Source organism: Amblyraja radiata, chromosome 15 (genome assembly GCF_010909765.2).
Source record: "Amblyraja radiata isolate CabotCenter1 chromosome 15, sAmbRad1.1.pri, whole genome shotgun sequence".
Classification (NCBI taxonomy): Eukaryota; Metazoa; Chordata; class Chondrichthyes; order Rajiformes; family Rajidae; genus Amblyraja; species Amblyraja radiata.
This window is the reverse complement of record NC_045970.1, coordinates 7,958,295-7,981,511: the sequence shown is the minus strand read 5'-3', so window position 1 is coordinate 7,981,511 and position 23,217 is coordinate 7,958,295. Positions and strand designations below refer to the sequence as shown.

The 23,217-nt window shown below is 39.3% G+C and overlaps 1 protein-coding gene across 8 annotated transcripts in view; it reads left to right on the top strand.

Annotated features, from left to right (window-relative positions):
- The window catches only part of exoc6 (exocyst complex component 6), a 187,677-nt gene that overhangs the window by 57,727 nt on the left and 106,733 nt on the right, over positions 1-23,217 (top strand). For all 8 annotated transcript variants that reach the window (XM_033033593.1, XM_033033597.1, XM_033033594.1 and 5 more), the window contains 7 exons: positions 3,308-3,353; positions 12,507-12,711; positions 13,691-13,843; positions 15,104-15,172; positions 21,722-21,805; positions 21,907-21,953; positions 22,229-22,349. In XM_033033593.1, the coding sequence (XP_032889484.1) occupies positions 3,308-3,353; positions 12,507-12,711; positions 13,691-13,843; positions 15,104-15,172; positions 21,722-21,805; positions 21,907-21,953; positions 22,229-22,349 (725 nt within the window). The remainder of the gene's footprint in view (positions 1-3,307; positions 3,354-12,506; positions 12,712-13,690; positions 13,844-15,103; positions 15,173-21,721; positions 21,806-21,906; positions 21,954-22,228; positions 22,350-23,217) is intronic.

Below are 23,217 nucleotides of genomic sequence, written 5' to 3'. Positions count from 1 at the left end.
AAACTACCAACTGTTTTGATTGCACTAGGGATTTCAGGCTTTTATTTGGCACTTATTTAAAATGTATTGAACATATTTTGTTTATTGTGTTTTCTATGAATATTGTGTTCACAGACCTGTATTGCTGCTGCTAGCAAGAATTTCATTGTTCCCCTTTTGGAACATATGTCAATTAAACACTCTTGACAGTTGCAATGCAATAAATCCAAATGTGACCTTATGCAGTGTCATTTTCCTGCAAAACTAGCTGAATCTCTGATACTAATCAACGCCATTAGCAGCTTGCGGGAAGGGCTAGGTAACCATTTTAACTCTTCCCAGTCCCATAATTACCCTTCTGTCTTGGCCTCCCCAATGACCAGAGTGAGGCCACACACAATCTGGAGGAACGCCACCTTGCATTTTGCTTGGGTAACAGTGGTATGAATATTGAATTCTCCAATTTTAGGTAACTACATATTCCTCCCCCACACTCTCTTTCCCCTCCCCTTTGCCCCAGCCAGGCATGCACCTAGATTTCCCCTCCCCTTCCAACTCCATTCCTTCCTCTAGCTTCACAATTCGCCACTCTTCAATCTTTTTATCTCATACGTCTTTTCATCCAGTGTGTAGGAAGGAATTGCAGATGCTGGGTTAAACCGAAGATAGACACAAAAATCTGTCTCAGTGGGTCAGACAGCATCTCTGAAGAAAAGGAAAGGGTTGAGACCCATCTTCAAACAATGCCTTTGTCCAACCATCTGCCTATCAAAAATCTCACCACTCCTGCCTGTATCAATGTAATACCTCCTTCCTTACAGCTTCCCCCCACCTACAATAGTCTGAAGAAGAGTCCCAACCTGAAACATAACCTGTCCATGTTCTCGAGAAATGACAGTTGACCTGCTGAGTTACTCGACGCACTTTGTCTTTTTTTGTAAACCAGCAGTTAGGTCCAAACTTGATTGCTGATTATTCCATGTGCTTAACAATTAATTCATAATTATATCTCTGGTCTTTCATTTATTGACCAATTTGTAGAACAAGCACATACATGTAGAAAGAAAAAATGCAACGCCATCATGAACTATTTGATAACGCTTTCAGAGTTTCAGGTGTCTAATTTATGGCTGTTTGTGGCATGCCCTTTCCTAATTCAATACCTGCATGGACATTAGAATGGATTGCAACTAGAATTTTAATAGTTACCATTATCTTTCCCTTTTAATATTCACAGGCTTCCATTTTATTTTTAAGCTGCCGTCCAATAAATCTTCATGAAAAGGTGCAATGGTTGCACTTTCAATGCAATTTATTTGAGATGATTCTAAATATACCAACATCTGTTTTTCTTTTCCTGGTTCCTGCTAATAACAGTTAAGAACCAGGTGTGAAGCACAAAGGTCAGCAATGAAAATATACAAGCTACTTGGAAATGTTGACCACTCCCAAGAAAAGGGGGGCAAAAAACATTCAAAATAAATCTTGCAACTTCCTTAAGGGGGTAAATTGTTTGCCATCTGTGCATTTGTGTTTTGCTGCAAGAATCTTTGACCTGTTAATTTTCAAAATCTGTACTTGCCTTTTTGTAAAGGAACATTTTGTGAAGCAAAATATTTGATGGAAAGAATAGAAATATAATTTTAAGCAAAATTGTATAGATTACTGATATGCCTTTTCTTTGCAGGTTGTATGTTGGGCATTTTTATTAACTATTCTTCAACAATCATTTTCTATTTGAATATTTTGTCCAGTTTCAGGATATCTGACACAAACTTTCATACATCTCATACAAATGGACTGCTCTTGCCCTTATGTTTGTAAATCAGATTTTCCAATTATTTTTCAAAAAGGGACGTAAAAATTCATCTAACCTGTGCAGTAATAATAATAATAATAATACATACTTTATTAATCCCCTTTTCAGGGGAAATTCAGACGTCCTTGCAGCACATTAATAAAAATGCAACATAACATTAAGGAAGAAATTTAACATTAAAAACATAAAAATATCCCCCCACAATGGTTCCCACTGTGGGGGAAGGCACAAAGTCCAGTCCCCATCCTCTTGTACTCCCATAGTTGGGCCTATTGAGGCCTCCGCAGTCGGCCCGGTGTCCCAGGCCCTCTCGCCGGGTGATGGTGCCCTGGTGTCGGGAGAACCCTCTCAGCGGCTCGGGATACCTGGAACGGCCGCTTCCTTACCGCGGTTTTCCACTGGCGATCTCGGCGAGAGATCCCAAGCTCCCGATGTAAAGTTCAGTGCTGCCGCCCGCGGCTGGCTGTTCCACAGGCCGCAGCTCCGCGATGTTCAATCGGCAGGTCCCAGTTCCAGCACGGCAAGGCATCGACCGCTCCGCGATAGCGCTCCAGTGCTGTGCCGCCGCCGAAGCCGAGGTTCTGGCCGGTCCCCTCAGGAAACGCCGCTCCAGGCCCCGCTGGTAGGCCGCGAGTGTGTTGCTTGGAGGAAAGCTGCCTCTCCGACCAGGTAGGGACTTAGAAAAGCAGTTTCCCCCCCCTCCCCCCCATCACATAAAAAGATTAGACCCCCAAGTAACACACTTTTAACGTACTAAAACTATTTTAAAAAGTGAAAAAAACGGGCAGCTGCAGGACATACAGCCATACAGTAACTTGACCTAGTGTCATCCAAATAAATCTTCCACTGTCACAATTTGCAATTCAAAAAAGTATCAAATAGTAATCTCACTCACCCGCTGAGTTTCTCCAGCATTTTTGTCCACCTTCGATTTTCCAGCATCTGCAGTTACTTCTTAAACAAATACTAATAATTAGCTGCTTTTTTTCACTAAGGCCAAGGTTGGCTGAAGATGCATGTTGTTTTCCATGGATCATGAAGAACTGCAGATGTTAGAATTTTGAGCAAAAAAACCGACGCTGTAGTAACTCAACAGTCCCAACCTGAAACATCACCTATCGATTCCCTCCACAGATGCTTCCTGACTCGGTGTGTTACTCCAGTGCTTTGTGCTTTGCTCGTGCATTTAATTGCCTTGTCTTGGTCCTCTTTTGCTGTAGTTGCAATGCATTTGAAGGCCAAGTTAATGAGTGTTATTATGAGTATAACTTTTTCATCATGTGGCCATTTGGATTTGAAATATTCAAATTTAGCGAGCAGCGTGATATTCTCTGCAGAGAAAAAACGTGTTCTTGTAATGTGGAGATTCCTCAATGGCCCTCATACATTGGAACGACTTAATATCATGTGTTCTGATACTTGTTGTTTTGTATAGTTTGAACATTTTTGTTCTGAACTGGTTATTATGTTAAGAAATATTAACTTATTCTTCATCTCTCTGTTTTTTAGTGCTAGAAATGTACAGCAAAGTGAGAGAACAGATGAAGTCCAAAAGGTAGTTTGTATGTCTATGCACTATATCATTTTACAGTTCACCTCCCTATCATCTGTTTCTTTCTGATTCCATGTTTGAACAATAAGATTTTGTTTGAACTAATAATTTGCTGCATATTTTTTTTGTAAATATGGTTTGTTTCTCCCAAGTGCACATTTGTGTTTAGTTGTTATGGGACTCTTTTAGTGTGCAGATTTTAAAGATTGTTGAGTGGTTATCCTTGGGTGATGTTTTTTATATGCGGCTTCTTAAGTTGCCATGAATGATGAATTAAGTCCACCCCTTTTCCTGAATATCCAATGCTATTATATCTGAGCAATATAGCCCTTATTCAATGGTAATACTAAATGTGGGAATAAAAGATATTTCTCACAGTAGCAACGTGATCAATGGCGATTGGTACTTGAGTTCCAATTATTTATAATATCAACAATTTGACTGGAGACCAAATTACATATTTCCAAGTTTACTGCTAATGGCAAAACTAACCAGGATTGAAAATGGTGAAGTTGATGCAAACTTCTTCCCCAAGGGGGATAATGGGAAGCTAAGCGGGTGGGTGAGAATGACTGATGAAATATTAGGAACATTCAAGGTCATCCAGTTCGGTGTCCCATTTAGAAGAGAAGAATATTGGAATCTTTAAATATTGGCATACTAGGAAAATGCTGATGTTCAAACTTGGGTGTTCTGGTGTTGGCCTTTATTACAGGAGGAATACTGTAAAAAGGCCACATAGCAATTAGAAAGGGCCTTAATGAGACTGCAACAAGAGTACGGTGCCTTAAAGCCATGTGGTGTGCAATGAAAATTCACAAGACCGATTCCTAGGATGGTGCGTTAGCTTTGGAGGGAGAGAGTGAGTAGACATGGCCTGTACCTCTTGAGTTTAGAAGAATGAGAAGTTATTGCATTGAAACGTACAAAATTCCTACCGGTCTCGACAGGGTGGATGTTGCGGATGTTTCTTCCTGGCTGTAGAGTTGTAAAACTAGGTATGGGGTGAGGAGAAGTTTCTTCATGCAGAGGGTGGTGAAGCGTGGATTTCTACCCCCAGAGTGCCTCAAAGACTCTGTCACTATGTTCTTTTCAAGGAGAAAGATATTTGTGGGTATTAAATAAATCATTGCATATAAGGCTAGAGCAGCATAAAGAGTTCAAGTAGAAGATCAGTCATGATTTTGATAAATGTAAGAAGTTTTGAAGAGCCGTGTGACATGCTTAGTAATGTTCACAAGTGATATGCCTGGATTAAAAGTGGCCAGTAAATGGTGACTAAGGTTGTGAGTAAACTTGCATTCTTTGAGGCTCATTTTTTAAATCTGATTAATCAAATTTCAAGGTACTTTCACATGGTGTTGAAGCAAGTCGTAAGATTAGAAACCACTTCATGCCTCTGGCTCACAGTGTCAAACTTTGTTGACCAATTACAAATTTATTGATAACAATATAAAGCAGACAAAGATGGTGGATCATAATGAAATAAGAACCCTGTCATTATGATGGAAAAACATGTTACATCGTGGAACTTGCTACTGTCAAATATTTCTATCTGCTTGAAGAAGATTGCTGTACTGCCTAATCAGTGCTTTGTAAAAACATTTCCTGAATAGTAAGCATGGTTGTAAACCTTGACAACATTAATAATTGTAAGTAATTATTTCATGAGTTTGGTCCTTGGCTGGCTGACTGTCAGAGACATTTGCTGACCAACTCACTGGCACTTGCAGTAGTCCTCTTTTAGCAACATGGTATTAACAGTTTACCTTTGTATCTATTGATGACAAGTCTCTGATGGACTTTTGTTTTTATCTGAGAAAGTATACCAAGTGCCTGGCAAAGATGGAATAAACATTAGGCGGGAATGATATGGAACTCTGGCAATATAACCCACATTATGATGTGTATCAGTAGAATCCTTTATAAAAATTTGAAGTGGTTTACTGCCATACAAAACATGCTGTTCTTTCAACCCCCCCCCCCCCCCCCCCCCCCACTATCCCAGAGCTGTGGAAAATTGGGTATGATTCGAATTGATTAGTCTCGTTTTAGTATATTCATACCATTTTTATGTTGTTGCGTAGTGGACAAACACGCAATTACAAGATGCAAATGTATAATTGTTGTATAAATCAAACGGCAAAATTGATAGTGCAAATTGAATGCCTGAATCATTAATTCATTGCTGTAAGAAACCATCCATATGAACTTGAGAATAATGTTCATCTGTGATGGTTTTTCTCTTCATTATCCCAACCCAAGTGTAAAGGTCGTTGTGGAGGTTCCTTGCAATGCCAGATTCTGTCAGAAATCTGAATTATTTATAAACCAGAATGTTAAAGAAAAATCACTACCTCGTTCATACCTTTCCAATTTTTTGTTTATTGACTAATTAATTGTTTCATATTAATCATAGTGACAAAATCAGTATGGCTTTAAAATGTGTTTCATTTCAGCATTTTCTATTAATGCTACTTAGGATATCTGAATTGAGTTTTATTTTCGTTAACAAAGGCTGAAGGACTAAATTTCTTAACTAAATAAACCTTCACTTTGCTTTGGTCTTTTTAAATTAAAGCTAGTTTTATTTAATTTCATATGTAACACCGGAAGGCAAGACTTCAATGCAACTGGGTTTTTTATTAGTTTTGATGCATGTTAAGAATAAGCTTTACTTTGCAATTTTGCATTTGAACCTGTGTTCAAAAATCCTTTTACGCAAAGTATTAAGAAATAATGCACTGCAAATAATGTATAAAACATCACGTTTCATGATGCTAGAATATATTTTGGTCTATGCTTTTTCAATAACACTTTAATCAATATTTAAGACTTGGATGACAATGTGTTAATTTGAATTTTATGAACATTGAATTCTCCCAATTTTGCTAGCCCTTGCTGTCTCCTCCCCTTCCTTAACCCTCGAGCTGTCTCCTCCCATCCTCCCATCCCCCCGCCCTCGGGCTCCTCCTCCTCCCTTTTTCCTTCCTTCTCCCCCCCACCCCCCATCAGTCTGAAGAAGGGTTTTGGCCCGAAACGTCACCTATTTCCTTCGCTCCATAGATGCTGCTGCACCCGCTGAGTTTCTCCAGAATTTTTGTGTAACTTGGATGACAATATTGGTTTACATTAAAATATCAAGTTTGACTTAATGTCAGTTAAGTCTGTCACAATTTTGACATTCTGAGTGGGTCTAAAATGTATTGAATCGTGCCCTCCCCCAATGTTACTTTGCCTCTTTCATTCCTACTTTTTTGGGTATTCATTTAGTTTCATTGTGCTAAACACGTGTAAAATTTTCAAATTAATTTTAATGCCTAGCCTGCAGTTTCCAAAGTAAAAATAAACCGGAGGGACCATTCAGAACCATTGGGTTGTTACCCACTTGCGAAAAAAGGACACTTCTGTAATGATTTACAAAGTATCCTGAATATCATTAGAATCACAAGGCCATATGGGTTATTTTTCGTTGACTGATCAATCAGAGCACATTATAAACTAATTTTAAAATTAAACAGGTGTTCTCCCTCGTCACATTACAAATGTTTCTGCATTCATTAATATACCAAGTGAGTTCCGTATAATGCATGCTATACTAAATGACACAGCTGCGCTTCACTAATAGATCAAACTACATGATTTAATGAGACCACAATTCAGTATATTAAGCAATGATCGTGTAATAATTTTCTGCACTATTAATCACCATGATTGCCTTTTGAAACATTGCACCAAACATCATACTGTTTTGTTGGTTTTGTTGAATTGAAACTCCACATTGAATTATAGGAAACTGCTTCATCCCCATCTTGCACTAGGTGTGTACAGCAGCAAATAACAAAATTACTTCAACAGCATTTACCATGCTGCTAGAAGGACAATCGGGAGGGTGTCAGCTCCCCCGCGCTGGGGGCGATCAAACCTCGTGTCGGGGCTGGTCGAACCTTCCGCAACGTTGGAGCTTCCCGACTAGCCTCTCCCGAGACTGCAAGCTTTTGATGGTAAGTCCGCGGTGGCTGCGGTGGGAGCGATCCCAGTCAAGGGATCAACTCCGATGATAAGTCTGCGCCCCGCGATAGGGCTCAAAGTCAGTCCGAGGAGGCTTCCAGCTCTATCGATGGAAGGCCGCAGAGCGCGCTGGAGAATGTGATCCGAAAATTAATCGCATCTCCGGCAAGGTAAGAACTTGAAAAAAAGTTTCCTCCGATCCCCTCCCCCCACCCCCACATAAAACAAACCGAAGAACATTAAAACAAACTTTTAACACTAAAAAATAACAAAAAGAATGAAAAAACGAACAGACTACCGGTAGGACAGCCATCACCCTGCCAACAATACTTCTTGTTGCTACTTTGAGAGCAATTTGCATGGACATCAAATGCTAAACATGCTAACAAAAAAGTGCAACATTCAGACACTGGAAACTATATTTGGAAAGCTGGGCTTCTGTGGAAATATCTTGGTTTTCTGCATATTCTTATGGAACATGTCTGATTTAAATGGTCTACTTTCTAATGTGATTGTTACATTTGTGCTTGTGTTTAAACATGTATTTATCTAATGTGCCCAGAAAATGTGCATTGTCCTGAAAGCAGTGTAGTTCAGGCCACTCTGTTCGCTCATTTTGAGTTGTAAAATTAAAGCTGGCGCGGTGCGATTTTTAAACTTTTCTGAAATATTTTTTTGAGAGGACGGAAAAAATATGGATATGGTAAAAGATGCTGAAAAGATAAATCTATGTTTAAAAAAAAAATAAAAATTAAGTTTCAAGAGTAAGTTAAGAAACAAGTTTGAATTTTAGACACAACATAAGCATGTGTCTCTCGGGAAGGATTTTGGAGTCATTGAAGACCTTTTGGAGGCATTTTCCATTCTAATGAATTGACCAAATAACATGACATTATTGTTCTGATTAACAGTCACCTATTGTAGACTGACAATGTTCTGAAGACTTGATTACAAAATTTATATTTAAAGTTAGAGGTGAACTTTTTAAACTGGCGTGAAACTGCTGCAGAATGGAGATTATATTCACTGAGGTGGCCAGATGAATTGGTGAACAGGATAGCGAGAAGGATTTAGATTTGTCCTTTTCTCCCTATTCTATCTCTGTTCTCACCACCATGTATCGGTTCGGAATGTTTGAGTCTTTCTGCTAGCAAGGTTGACCAACACTGCTTTTAAAAGCTCTACAGGTCGTTTACTTAAGGTCTAGTCAGGAGGAGTAGTTGCCTGCTGCATCCAAGTGGGCACTGCACATTGGATTTAAAAGCCATGACTTCAATGAAGTGTGTTTATCGCCGAGTTGCTGCACCTTTGCTTTTTTTGTGGTGGTTCAAATCAGATTCGTACAGAATTGTTGTAATTTATTGAACGATTCTCAGCAATGATGTGATATGTCTGGTCATGCACAAAATGAACATTGAAAAGTGGGGAATTCCTTTTGGCTGTTCCACATCTCCAGTGGAAGTAGCTGTCAAACTGGCTTGCATGCATTTAGTGATACCTTGCACTGTGGAGAAGCCTGCAATCCATGTGACGTTTGCTGCTGCTGCTGCTGCTGGACAGTAGGGAATGAAACTTTGTCATCTAAATAGGAACATAATCCATAAATAACCTTGCATGTGCTGCAGTGCAAAAACATTGCTAATATCTTCAGATCCACCCTGAAGGATTGCAACGGCCAAAAAAATCATGTCCCCTAAACCTTATTGGCAAACTAATCCTTGCTTTGCTAAAATAAATGGCAAGCTCTAGAGTGGATATTTTTTCTGAAGGGCATATGCTCTTATGATGTTTCTTGCTAAAAAGTTCTTAAAAGAATGATCTACATTGTATGAATTGCTGCTTCTTTAGAAGCATCTATATGAAGAGTCGGAAGTGTTTAACCGTTATATTTACCAACAACAGAACAATGAAATTCATTCTGGCTGCAGCTTAACAGGCCTGTAAACCCAATAACATACTATATAGTAAAAAATACAATAAATTAGTAACTAATACGAGGTAACCATAATAGTGCAAAAAAAAAGTCTGTAGTGCAACTGACGACGGTCCATAGATCAAAGTTGCTAAGGTTTAGTGTTGCATAGCATTCAAGAGTTTCCTTACTCTTTTTTAATTTTCTTGCCTAGCCCATTTTCCTCCTAGCTTGCTTATCCTGTTCTCTTTCTTCTAGCTTATTCCCTTATTCCTCCTCTTTGCCTTCGTCTGCATACATTCTGTCATACATGACTCACCGTGAAAAATGTCTCGTGGGACATTGTGGCCTCAGAACAACTGTGTTCAGACGCTTCAAGTCGAGATGGTTTTTCAGCACCTGGCACACCAGACTCTGTAAACTTTAGCAGCTTTCAAGAACTCTAGAAAGTACCAAATCCTTTTAGAATCATAACAACAGTTAGTAGAAATCAATCATCACAAGACTGCAAGTAGTTGAAAATCCTTTTATAAATATTGCTGCTGGGGTGGGATGCTGCTGCTGCCATTGTGACTCTGTTCAGCTGTGCACAATAATAAGAAAACATGAGCTTTGAGCTCCAATTTAGTAGCAGTGGTATTATATAAGCACTGTATGGTGATTGATGTAACAATCTCCCGATTCTGCATGTTCCCAGTGGCCGTTAGCAGAGAAAACTATTCTAAATATGGTGGGTACACAATTTATTACACAAACTCTAAACACATGCGTCAATTACCACAAGACCAATTTAGCAGTACATTGTCCAAAAATAGGCTGCATTAAAGTTCAAATTTGTGGCCCCAATATAAATGCTGATGCCATTAACTACTATTACTCATTTATACGTGTGGCTTCTCCAAAAAAAGTAACAAGGTCAATAATATTCTAAAACCTTTTAGCCCAATGGGAGCCTATTACGACTCACATTAATGAAGTACATTCATTTAAAATAAAACCTGTAAGTGAGCAATATATAAACTTGTCAGTCATTAAAAAGTCATTATGAAGCTGACATAAAGATTTAGTAACATCAGGTTAGAGAGTCACTTGGGTTAATGGTTTATGATAAAATATATGAATTATTCATAATGAATGCTGAACTCAAGCAGTGGAGTTAACAAAGTGATGAATCCTCTAGAAAGAACTGGTACTGTTTTTTTCAATTGGATTAATTGGTTAGTTTTATACAAATATATCAATTCTAAAAATTTATCATGGATGAACGGATTAGAAAACATTTTGTTTTGGTTTCAATGTCCACAGGATGGAAACTTGATCGTTTTTGATTCGTGCATGTCCATCTTTATTGTATCATCTTCAGTCTTGCGTAGCATTAATCTTAATATTAAAGTGCATGTACAATGACCTGAGTTTTGTTTGAGTAAAAGCTGCACATGAATCACCCAAGGTATATTGGGTATCTATATTAAATCATTGTTCATAGTTTTTCTAGATAAAATGATTGTGATGAATGTCTTTGGCAACAATAAATACATGAACATTTGTGGAGGGTATTATTTTGGCATAGCTCGAACCGAGAGCTTTATGCTGGGCTTTGGATTTTCTGTGCCAAAAAAAATTACTATTTATTTTGAACCTTTGGACTGCAGTTGACCTCTAAATGAAAAAGGCCTCAATATTTTATGAGAACAAATGTTAAAAGGCCAAGGTCTTGTTCTACAGACACATACTGTAATTAGAGAGGGGTTGCCGAATGGATTTGAATGGATTATATATGAACGTTGATCTCAAAGTCTGGCCTTTCCAGATGATCTAACTGCAAAGATAAGCTGATAAATATAATTTCAATAAAACTGTTTATTTGACTTTGATGCTATTATAAATATATCTTCTTAAAACTGTATTGTGTTGCAATTTAGGCTTTGCATATTTAAAAATGTGATAAGGGCATAACCTGATAAACCGACCATGTTCTATTCATATTAGACAAAATATGCTGCCTCAAAGTACATGAGATCCAGTACCATAAGGGATAAAAATTCCTCATTTGAACTCAAAGCCTAGGCTTATGATCATCATATCATAAAGGCTACTATTATAAGTAAGTCCAAGCTGTTCAAAAGTACTGTACTAGCATACAGGTTTACTGAATATTCTGAATGTGAAACGCTGCTTGCATATTATTACACTGTTAGCATAGAAGAGAAGTGTTTATTTAAATGTTTTCACCATGGCTTGCTCTTTTTTTATAAACAAAATATCAAAATACTCTTAAAAGAAAGCCTAAATGTACTGTGTATTGTCAGGGAGAATGGAAAGAAATAATTAAATGCCATTTTGAGGTTTCTTAAAATGTTGCAACTTTCTTGCATCCATATAGAAAAACATAGAAAAATAGGTGCAGGAATAGGCCATTCGACCCTTCGAGCCAGCACCGCGATTCAATATGATCATGACTGATCATCTAAAATTAATACCCCGTTCCTGCTTTTTTTCCCCATATCCCTTGATTCCTTTAGCCCCAAGAGCTAAATCTAACTCTACTCAGTTGCCTGAGAAATGGGAAGATGATGATGAAACGCTACAGGAATTGTTCCTGGGGTGCATGCCTACTCTGACTACTGCCAGGTAGATGTTACAGCTCCAGGGCACTTCAGAAGACATTATGTATTTATTTTGATGATATTGCCAATGCCCATAGTCAGTCCTGACTGCAACATTCAGAATTCTATCATCAGTGATTGAAAGAAAAGAGACCAATATCTATGGACCCATTAAAAACAAAATCCATTGTACAAAATTGTGCACTTCAAACTCAGTTTCTTAACATATGTGCATCTAAACATAAATAATCATCATGTACATATGATTATCTGAGTAGAACTTTTTTTTAAAAACATGATGTCTCGAGAAATTAATTCAAACGTTTATGATTTGAAAGCATGTTCTATTATTCCAGTTTAGTGCTAATTTTCTAATTTTAGGACTGAATATTCTGATAAATCTTGAATGTTGTGTACTAAAGTCAGGGTGAAAGACGGAACTGAAAACAAAAAAGGAAAATTCAAGCCCTATGTACAATGTAATCGATAAACTCATGAAGCGTGCAATGAGTTGAGGACATATTTAAACCTAGTGAAAAAATGTTTTACCATTTCATTATAGAAATGCTATTTGGTGCACCAAACATGAATTTCATACAAACATTTACATATTTGTTTTTATTTCAGATATTATTCTGCTTTGAAAACTATGGAACTGCTAGAAAATACCTATCTTCCCCAAGTTTATCAGTATCGTTTCTGTCAGATCATGACTGAAAATATTCCCAGACTGCGAGAAGAGATCAAGGAAATTTCAATGTCAGATTTGAAAGATTTCTTGGAAAGTATTCGGAAGCACTCTGATAAAATAGGGGAAATGGCCATGAAACAAGTGAGAAATATCAAATTTAGTTTCTTAAGCTGTTTTGAACTAGTACTTACCATATAAACATTCTGTGGTGTGATATGTTATGAATTAACATTCTAACTAAACAGTGAATAACCAGTTCAGAGATGTCAATATCGATTGAATAGGAATATTTCCCAGGGAAACAATGGAAACACAGACCTCTCAATTTGTAGCTCATCGGTTTTGGGTGGGGTGAGGTGATACTAATTGGGGTTGTGGCTGAAGAATTCAAAAATTTGTTCTTCTGCATCATGCAATTCTTCTTCTTGTCATACACTTGCTGCCATTAGGTGTTCACTCTTGTGGTTCAGTGCCAGTTAATGAATCCAAAAATGTCCCAACATTATTGGAAAGAAAAATGAAGACTAAATTTATTTTTATTTTTAGATTGTTGACTTGAGCAAGGGTTCAAAACCACAATTCTTGTTTTTGTATTAATGAAAGTTGAGGTCAAGAATTGTTTTTGATCCTTTCCCCCTCTCATCCCACCCTAGATAGACACTTCTCATGAAAAGGGTTGTATTTCTTCCAAGGATGAAGATGTATTTTAAGGAAAAAAAATGCTTCCTTTTTGGCTGCTTTTGAAAATTCTTTGTTGTAAATAACAGCTCACCCACCTTGATGCAGTCAGTGATGCTGGTCTCCATGGGGTCCTTCATATTGATGTCTAACAACTGACATGAGTAAAGGGAAAATCCGTGCAATAAAAAAATCACTTGATGGCCATTTTTCCTTTACATCAGTGGGCCAGTGAGCACTCCACTGTTTCTCCACTGTGCAAAATCTAGGCCCATGAATTTTAAGTGTAGGTAAATTGGAATGATTTATAATCTGTAAAGATATTGGATAAGTTATTTTAAAGTGTGGAAAATGTTTTGAGGTATAGATGATGATGATGAATTTTGTTTTCTAAAGCAGTTCTGTTTGGAATATTCAGTTGTGTTTTATTAATGATCCACAGTCACAGCAGCAGAGAATCTTCAATAGTGTTGTGAAGAAGCAAACGCATAATGGCAATGAAAAGTTGTATGTTGCCAGTGGTGCATATTTAGGACACTTTGATGCAGCAACACCAGAGCAATTACAGGATGAGGAAGAAGAATATGAAGAGGAGGTAATTTTAACATCCGCTCCATGTTTAAATAGTATATTAAATTAATTATTTGACCTACTCTACGTAGTATAATTGTAATGAGAATTGACTTTTTCTTAATTGGTTTGTCGAGCTTAGAAATATGTGAGATAGAGACTCTGACCTCTGGTTTTGCCCAGGGAGAGAAATAAAGGGCAAGTAGTTGGGGAGAGAAAAGAGGAGAAATGTCTTCACTAGGGATACTGTATCTTTGGAATTCTCTATCCCAGGGTGCTGTGGAGGCTGAATTATCGATGGCATTTAAAGCATAAAATGATCTATTTCTGGAAAAGAAGATTAGGCTTGATGGTAGACTCAAGGGGCTGAGGGATGTAATCTGATTTCTTCTATTACGTTCAGTTTCATTGGACCTATATGAAGTAGTATGTTTAAAAGCTTGGGTTTCTTTTCCTCCTGCAAATTTGGTGAAAAGCCTTGGATAAAGGTTGGTGTAAATGCTTTATTCTGTAACAGTAAGTCACAGAGCTATGTGAATGTCCTAATCTTTGCTTTGATCTGAATATTGTTATCAGAAATATTTGATTATTTATAAAGTAATACTGTAATGTAATTTGATTGGCGAGCTTTACCTATTGAAAGCTCAGTACTGATCTTTCTGGAGATCTGTGATGAGAAATTGACCAATTTAAAATGATAGTGGATTCTGGAGTCAAGTGATTGTTTATTATCGGTACCAACAACAGAACAATGAAATTCTTGCTGCAGCTTAACAGGCTCATAAACGCAATAACACATATCATATATAATACAATTGCAATTTTCAAAATATACAAAAAACATAACCCGTAATACTAGGTAACCAAAATACAATATTTTAAAAGAAAATCAAAAACTCAGTCCATATGAGATCATAATTGCTGAGGTTAGTATTGCATAGTGTTCAATGGTCTGATGGTTGTTGGGGCAAAGCTGTTCTGGAACCTGGTGGTTATGGTTTTCAGGCTCCTGTACCTTCCCGATGGTAGGAGCGAAATGAGAGAGTGACCAGGGTGGCGTGGGGGTCTTTGATATTAGCAGCCTTTTTATGGCTGCATCTTCTATAGATTGCTTTAAATGGTGGAAAGGTCAGTGCCTGTGATGGACCAGGCAGTATCTTTCGCCCTTTGTAGTCTCTTGGTTTCTAGGTGTTCAAGTGGCCAAACCAGGCTGTGATGTGATGCAATATGTTCAACATAAATGTTTGATTGTTGATAAATTCTTTGCCATACATGTTCCCTGCAGGTTCTCACTGCCCAAGATCTTGTTGATTTCTCCCCTGTTTACAGATGTCTGCATATATACACCATTTTGGTAAGTGTTTTTGGTTCCCAGTAATAATATAATAATAATATAATAATAATATATCTTTTATTGTCATTGCACGTCAGTGCAACGAGATTTAGTGTGCAGCTCCACTGATGTACAAGAAAGGTAAATAAATACAATACATAAATAAGCAAGCTGAATTGATTGACGTGACCATCTGAGGGAGACTGTCCAAAGGGAGTGGGGGGGGGGGGCACTCATTAGGGCCGGTTCAGAGCCGCTATAGCTCTTGGGATAAAACTGTTCCTGAGTCTAGAGGTTCGGGCGTAGAAGGCCTTGTAACGTCTGCCGGAGGGAAGTAGTTGAAATAGACCGTGGCAGGGGTGTGATGAGTCCTTATGGATGCTGAGGGCCTTCCTGAGGCACCGCGTGTGGTAGATGCCCTCCAAGGCTGGTAGCTCTGTCCCGATGATCCGCTGCGCTCTGTTGACGACGCGCTGAAGAGCTCTCCTCTCCGCCTCCGTGCAGCTGAGATACCACACAGAGATGCCATACGTTAGTATGCTCTCTGTGGTGCAGCGGTAGAACGTTGTCAGCAGCTGTTGGGACAGACCAGTCTTTTTTAATGTCCTCAGGAAGAACAGTCGTTGCTGTGCCTTCTTGACCAGCGCGGCGGTGTTTGTGGACCATGTGAGGTCGTCTGAAATGTGAGTGCCCAGAAACTTAAAGCTGGACACTCTCTCCACACTTTCCCCGTAAATGGAGATTGGGGCGTATTCTCCATTATGGGACCTCCTGAAGTCAATAATCAGCTCCTTGGTCTTGGAGGTGTTTAGTGCCAAGTTGTTATTGGCGCACCAGTCCGCCAGGTTCTGCACCTCCGCTCTGTAGTTTGTTACATCACCGTTGGTGATCAGCCCAATCACTGTTGTGTCGTCTGCAAACTTCACGATGGTGTTGGTGTTGGTGTCGAATGCAGGGACACAGTCGTGAGTGAAGAGGGAGTAGAGCATGGGGCTTAGTACACAACCCTGTGGTGTGCCGGTGCTCAGGGTGATGGTGGAGGACAGGTGCGGGCCCAGTCTCACTGCCTGCGGTCGCTCCGTGAGAAAGTTCAGGATCCAAGCGCATATCGGTGAGCTGAGGCCTAGCTGGTGGAGTTTGGTGGTGAGCTTGGTGGGGATGACCGTATTGAATGCAGAGCTATAGTCAATTTCTGTGTGTAAAGTTAAGTAGACCTTTGTGCATCATCTGAGAATAAAAATTGGTTACACTTGGCTAACATGATGTTAAATTATAAATCCACATCCTGAACAGTTTTTAAAAAAAAGACATATGGCGTTTAATCCGAGAAAGTGTGAGTCTCGCACTTTAGGAAGTCGAGTGTAAATGGAAAATATACAGTCAATGACAAGATATTTAACAACATTGATGTACGGTGGGATATTGGGGACCGTCAATAACTCCCTGAAAGTGGCAACACAAGTAGATAGTGATAAGGAAGGCACATAGTATTCTGAAGAAATGTCTCGACCCGAAAGGTTGCCTATTCCTTCTCTCCGTAGATGCTGCCTCACCCGCTGAGTTTCTCCAGCATTTTTTGTCTACCTTCAATTGTTCCAGCATCTGCAGTTCTTTCATAGTATGCTTGCCTTCGTTGGTTGGGGTATTGAATATAAGAGTTCGGGAGACGGTGCTCGAGAAGGCCTTCATCAGTAAGGGTATTGAGTATAGAAGTTAGGATGTAATGTTACAGTTGTAGAAGACGTTGGTGTGGCTGCAGTTGGAGTATTCTGTTCAGTTTTGATCGCCTAGCTGTAGGAAGGATGTTGTTGAGCTGGAAAGATTGCAGAGAATATATTTACAAGGATGTTGCTAGGACTTGATGGCCTGAGCTATAGGGAGAGGTTGGGAAAGCTAAGACTTTATTTCTTGGAGCACAGGAGGAGGAGGGCTGATCTTATAGAGGTGCATAGGATCATGAGGAGAATAGATAGGGTAGAAATAGACTGGGTAAATGCGTGGAGTTTTTCACCCAGAGTTGGGGAATCAACAACCAGAGAAGATTTCATCGGAACCTGAGGGACGACTTTTTCCACAGAGTGTGGTGAATATATGGAACGAGCTACCAGAGGAGGCAGTTGAGGCTGTAACATTTTAAGAGATTTGGACAGGTACATGGATAGGAAAGGTTTAGAGGGATATGGGCCAAACATGGGCAGGTGGGACTAGTGTAGATGGGACATCCCGGTCAGCATGAGTAAGTTGGGCCGGATGGCCTGTTTCCTTGCAGTGTGACCCAATGACTCTAAGTGATTAAGCAATTTTATAGTACATCGGTCAGGCTGCATTTGCTATATTGCGAGGAGTTCTGGTCACCGCTTTACAAGTGTGCAGGGAAGGTTTACCAGAACGATGCCTGGATTAGTTGGTATTAGGTACAGGGCGTACTTGGATTGTTTTCTCTGGAATGCTTGAAGTTGAGGGGAAACGATATAAAATTATGTGAGGCATGGGTAGATGTTGGGTAGGGTCGAAGGGTCAATAGTGGGAACCTATTTCCCAAGAGGGAAATATTAAATACTAACAGGCATAGCTTTATGGTGAGAGGAGCAGAGTTTTAAGGAGACGTGTACATCGGGTATTTTTAACATAGAGAATGGTGAGTGCCTGGGAAACACTGCCAGGAAAGATGGTAGAGGCAGATTTGATTGTGTTATTTAATGGCCTTTTGGATAGGCACATTGATATGCAGGAAATGGAAGGATACTGATTATGTGCAGACAGATAAAAGTTGGTCTTGGCATCATGTTCGGCATAGACATTGTGGGCCAAGGGGCGTGTTCCTGTTCTGTACTGTTCAATGTTTTAAACCAAACTGCCTTGCAAGTAGTCATGATGATCCTAGGTTTATTCAATGCTCATTCTAAATTGATCGTAGTCAGAGTAATGTCGGTCAGAGTGATGATAGATATTGCATTTGGTTGTGGTGTAGTGGAATTGTATGGGAAGGAAAAAGTTTGGAATAAAATTAATTGATGCTGAGAAAAATAGAGCCAGCAACTAATTGCTGGCTTTTATACGAGTCATTGTGTTTGACCAGCTTGTTTGAGTTTTCTTTTCGTTTTTTTAATTTTATAAATGATCATTTACTGCTTATGTATATAAGAATGTGGTCATGAGCTAACATTTGGAACGGATGCATTATTTCTGGTGATGGTACTGTCACATTGTTGTCAAATATAGTTCAAGATCTGGACCTAGTGGCAATTAAGTCATGAACATGATGGGATGAATCTTGGAAGGGAACATAGCTGTTATTACGTTTAAGAAGAATCTGCAGATGTGGGAAAATGGAAGCAATTTCCTTCGCTCCATAGATGCTGCTGCACCCACTGAGTTTCTCCAGCATTTTTGTCTACCGTAGCTGTTATTACTGTGTGTCTGCTGACCTTTGGGAGGGTTTATAGAGTAGTCCTACGAGAATTAATGACCAGGTATACGGAGAAACCATAGAGATTTGAGGTTCCTATTTGCAGTGCAGTTAAAATAAGATTTATTGAGGATGATCAAAGCTGTGAAGTTTTAGCATGTGAGTTAGTAGAAACTGTTTCTAAGGACAAAAGCATTGGGAGCCACAGGATCTAGATTAGATATAAGGTGATTGACACAAAGAAAATATTTATGTAATGAGCTGGTATCTTCCAGTAAACACTACCTGTATGGGGTACATGCAGCAGATAACTAACAGTAGAAAATTAAATCAACATTTGAGGTGGAAAGCATGTGAGAAGCAAAACAAGACGAAAGTGATTAAGAGTATAGCTAGTTCAAGTGTGAGCACTACATGCAATATGACCTTCTATGCTATATTAGATTTTGTTTCCTGATGATAATTGATAACAAATAATTTAGTTATAGGATTATCCAGTCCCTCGGGACAGAGTGCTGTTTCCACTCCGATTCTGTACATTCTGAGGTGACTGATGAGGCCGTTGTTCGAGACGCAGACTCTATCAATGCTAGGTCAGGTGAAGCTTGATTTAGAAAAGGTCAAGGGATAGTTGTGAGGCAGCTATTTATACTGGGCTTGTGTGTGTTTCTGATGCATGAACTTAATGAGTGGGAAAGAACTGGAGATGCTGGTTTAGATTGAAGATAGACACAAAATGCTGGAGCAACTCAGCATCTCTGGAGAGAAGGAACGGGCTACGCTTCGGGTCGAGACCCTTCAGACTGATCTGTCTGAAGATGGGTCTCGACCCGAAGTGTCGCCCGTTTCTTCTTCCCTGGGATGATGCCTGTCCCACATGAACTTAATGTTCTAAATAGAATCCCAAACACTGCAGTTCCGCTTTAGCAGTAATATCCAAGGAGACAGTGGGAATGTTACAATGTTTCAGTATCTTTGAGTGCATCTATTTATCTTTTTCCTCTGTTCTTCTGATACATTATTCTGAGGTGTCACAGGAAGAGTGTATCTGTTTAGACTGAGCATAACTACAATAGAACGTGGGAAAATTAGTTTGTGACAATATTAATATTGGTTCACTTATTGCTGCCATTTATTAAGAGTATTTTGCAAAGAGCATTTGTGTACAGAAACAAAGAACTGCAGATGCAGGTTAATACACAAAAGGACACAGTGCTGGAGTAACTCAGCAGGACAGGCAGTACCTCTGGAGAACATGGATGGGTAACGTTTCGAGTCAAGACCTTTCTTTAGACTGTCCTTTCAGCATTTGTATACAGTTTGTCCAGTTTGTTGCAAGTACTCCAGGTCCGAGAAGCATACTGGAGGCATGAATTATTGTTGCTAGTAGAGCATGAGTTTTGTCTCTTGGGGTCTTGATCTTTAAACAAAATTAAATTTTAACAAATCGGAATTTGCATCAGTAATATGGGTAAATGGGACTAGCTTAGATAAGGCATCTTGGTGGGCATAGAGTAGTTTGGCTACAAGGCCTGTTCCTGTGCTGTATCACTATATGACCATATACCAATGTACAAGGAAGTATACAGGGCAGTGAAGTGAATGCACTGTGGACAACACAGTGGCAAAGTTGGTAGAGCTGCTGTCTCTCGGCAACAGAGACCTGGGTTTGATCCTGATCTCGGGTGCTGTCTGTGTGGAGTTTGCACGTTCGCCCTGTGACTGTGTTGGATTCCTCTGAGTTCTCCACTTACCTTGCATGTCCAAAAGATATGCAGGTTTGCAGGTTAATTGGCTTCCGTAAAATTGCCCCGAGTGTTTAGGAAATCGATGAGACAGTGGGATAATATAGAACTAATGTGAATGGGTGATCAGTGGTCGACATGGGTCATGTTTTCTGTTTCTGTGCTATATTTCTAAACTACTCAACAATATTCCCCAAAATTCCAATATACCTTCACTGAACAATAGAAAGAGGTTAGGACAAATTATAATTTAACAATGAACATTTTCAGAACATTTAATATATTAAAATATATAATAATGCTAGACTAAGTGGGACCCGTTGGGTCCCAGCATTACACGGGAGGGCTGGTCGCCAACGCAATATTCCACCTCTCCACCAATTCCAATATTGCTCGCCAGTGGGGGGGCTGTCTGTTGAGCTAGTATGGGTGTTGCGGGCTGAAGGTACTGGTTTCCAGCGGGCTAGTATAGACACTGTGGGCCGAATGGATTCTTGTGCTGGCATCCAACTGTTGCAACGATTTTAAAAGCTAAGCCAAGGCAAACAATTGGGCTGCAGCCACCCGACAACCAAAGTTCATTTTGTGAACACAAACTTTTAAAAAAGGCGAGGCAAACAATTGGACTGCAGCCACCTGACAACCAAAATTCATTTTGTGTACACAAACTTTTTAAAAAGGCGAGGCAAACAATTGGGCTGCAGCCACACGACAACCAAAATTCAGTTTGTGAACACAAACTTTTTAAAAAGGCGAGGCAAACAATTGGGCTGCAGCCACCCGACAACCAAAATTCATTTTGTGAACACAAACTTTTTAAAAAGGCGGGCAAACAATTGGGCTACAGCCACCCGACAACCAAAATTCATTTTGTGAACACAAACATTTTTAAAAGGCGAGGCAACCAATTGGGCTGCAGCCACCTGACAATCAAAATTCATTTTGTGAATACAAACTTTTTTAAAAAGGCGAGGCAAACAATTGGGCTGCAGCCACTTTAGAGCCGCATCGAGGGGACTCACCGTGGACTAGACGTGCGTTCAGTGTTATTCGCAGCTCAGAGAACCGTGACCCTCTCGCTTCCTGGGTCTGGCAGAGACTGAGTGAGGCACTACACTTCCGGGTTTTATAGTCCCTCCCCCTGCCGCCAACGAGGGTAGCAGGGAGAATGGGGATTTAAAAAAAAACATTAATATCTCTCTGATTTTTCATCGATGGGAAAAATCCTCTGGTCCCGGAAGGCGGAGGGGGGCTCTGAGCGAGGTGGCCGAAAATGACGGCCGTTGGTGGCGGCGTTCTCTCGGAAATCGCAGCACATTGGGCCAAAAGCGGTCAAGATCAGACTTTTAGTAATAATATAGATATTAAATTAATTTTTGAAAATTAAGTTATTTGTAAGTTTTTTTTTTTTAATAGGGTGATCGTGAAACTTTTGAAAACTATTACAGAAGACAGCGAAGGAAGCAAGCAGGACTGGTATTACAGCCACAGTCAAATATGGTAATGTTCAGAACAATGGTTAATAGTTGCACATTCTTTTGTGTTTGATATGGTTAAGACTATTTGCTAAAATATCTGTTCTGTTCTCCTATTTGTACCAGAATGAAACTGTTGAAGGCTACAGAAAGTATTTTAACCAGATTGTTGGGTAAGCCCTTCTGTCCTATTAAGTCTTTATTTAATCACTTTCCTCATAGGGCAAGTGACTTCTAAAAAAAGTAATGCCTTGCGATGTTAAAACAGTTGCAGCTTCTGTATGTAGTCTTGCTATGAAGATAGTTGACACTGTCAAAAATCTTAATATAGCAAGTCACTTTTACAGTACCCATTTTTATAAATGTATATAAAATGTATAAAAATAAGTTTATTCATGTCTAATGTTCTTCAGTAATATTTTTATTACTTTTGGTCCTCTGATTTTAGATTTTTTGTGGTGGAAGATCACATTTTACATGCAACACAAGGGTTGGTGACCAAAGCATTTACTGATGAACTCTGGAACATGGCACTTTCAAAAATAATTGCTGTTTTAAGAACCCATTCAGTAAGTTATTTGCAACGTTTATCGGCACTTTTAATTGATAAAAGTGTATTAATAACCAGGGTCTCGGAAGAGGGTCATGCAAATTGAGACGCTGTTTGGAATCTCCTGCTCCAAATTCAAAGTCAAGTTGCTTTAGTTTGGACTTAATCACATCAGTAATTTACATCACTGCATGTATCATTGTTTCTGCAATCATAATTTGGAGATTTAAAATCTTATTGCCATACATAACTTACTTACATACTTACTGCCTATTATGCCTCCTGGCATGTAGGGCAGCAACAAAGATCCTCCACTCCTGTCTGTTCTGGGCTAGCTTCTGGACACTATCCCAGGTCAGGTCCTTTCCTAACATCTGTTGATAGCCCTGGAAGTCCATCACGCCCAGTAGTGTTGATTCCTTCAGTTGCTGTTTCCGTAACATATTTGTTTTACGAGACAGGGTTGTTAGCCCTGTGCTCAAGCTCCAACCTGGAGGACCAGTGGATCGCTCTTCGTCTTGCCTCCACATTATTGTTAAATCAATTCAAACAAGATCTTTCAGCATCCCTGAAAGGTTAAACGCATTATTGTGTTTGCCAGCCACATGACGTGTACTACCTTGCACTGAACGCTATTCCCTTATCATGTGTGTGTACACTGTAAATGGCTGAATTGTAATCATCTTTTGTCTTTTTGCTGACTGGTTAGCAGGAAATATTTAGATACTTAGTATTTATTCACTGTGTATACCAGCACCCATTTGCCTACAAAAAGGCACTGGTGGGGACATTATGCAGTCAATAGTTAATAAAATGCCATAGTCAATAAAATGCATTGCAAAATATCTGTTGGTCAACATGTAATCACCAAATGAACTGGTTTCTTT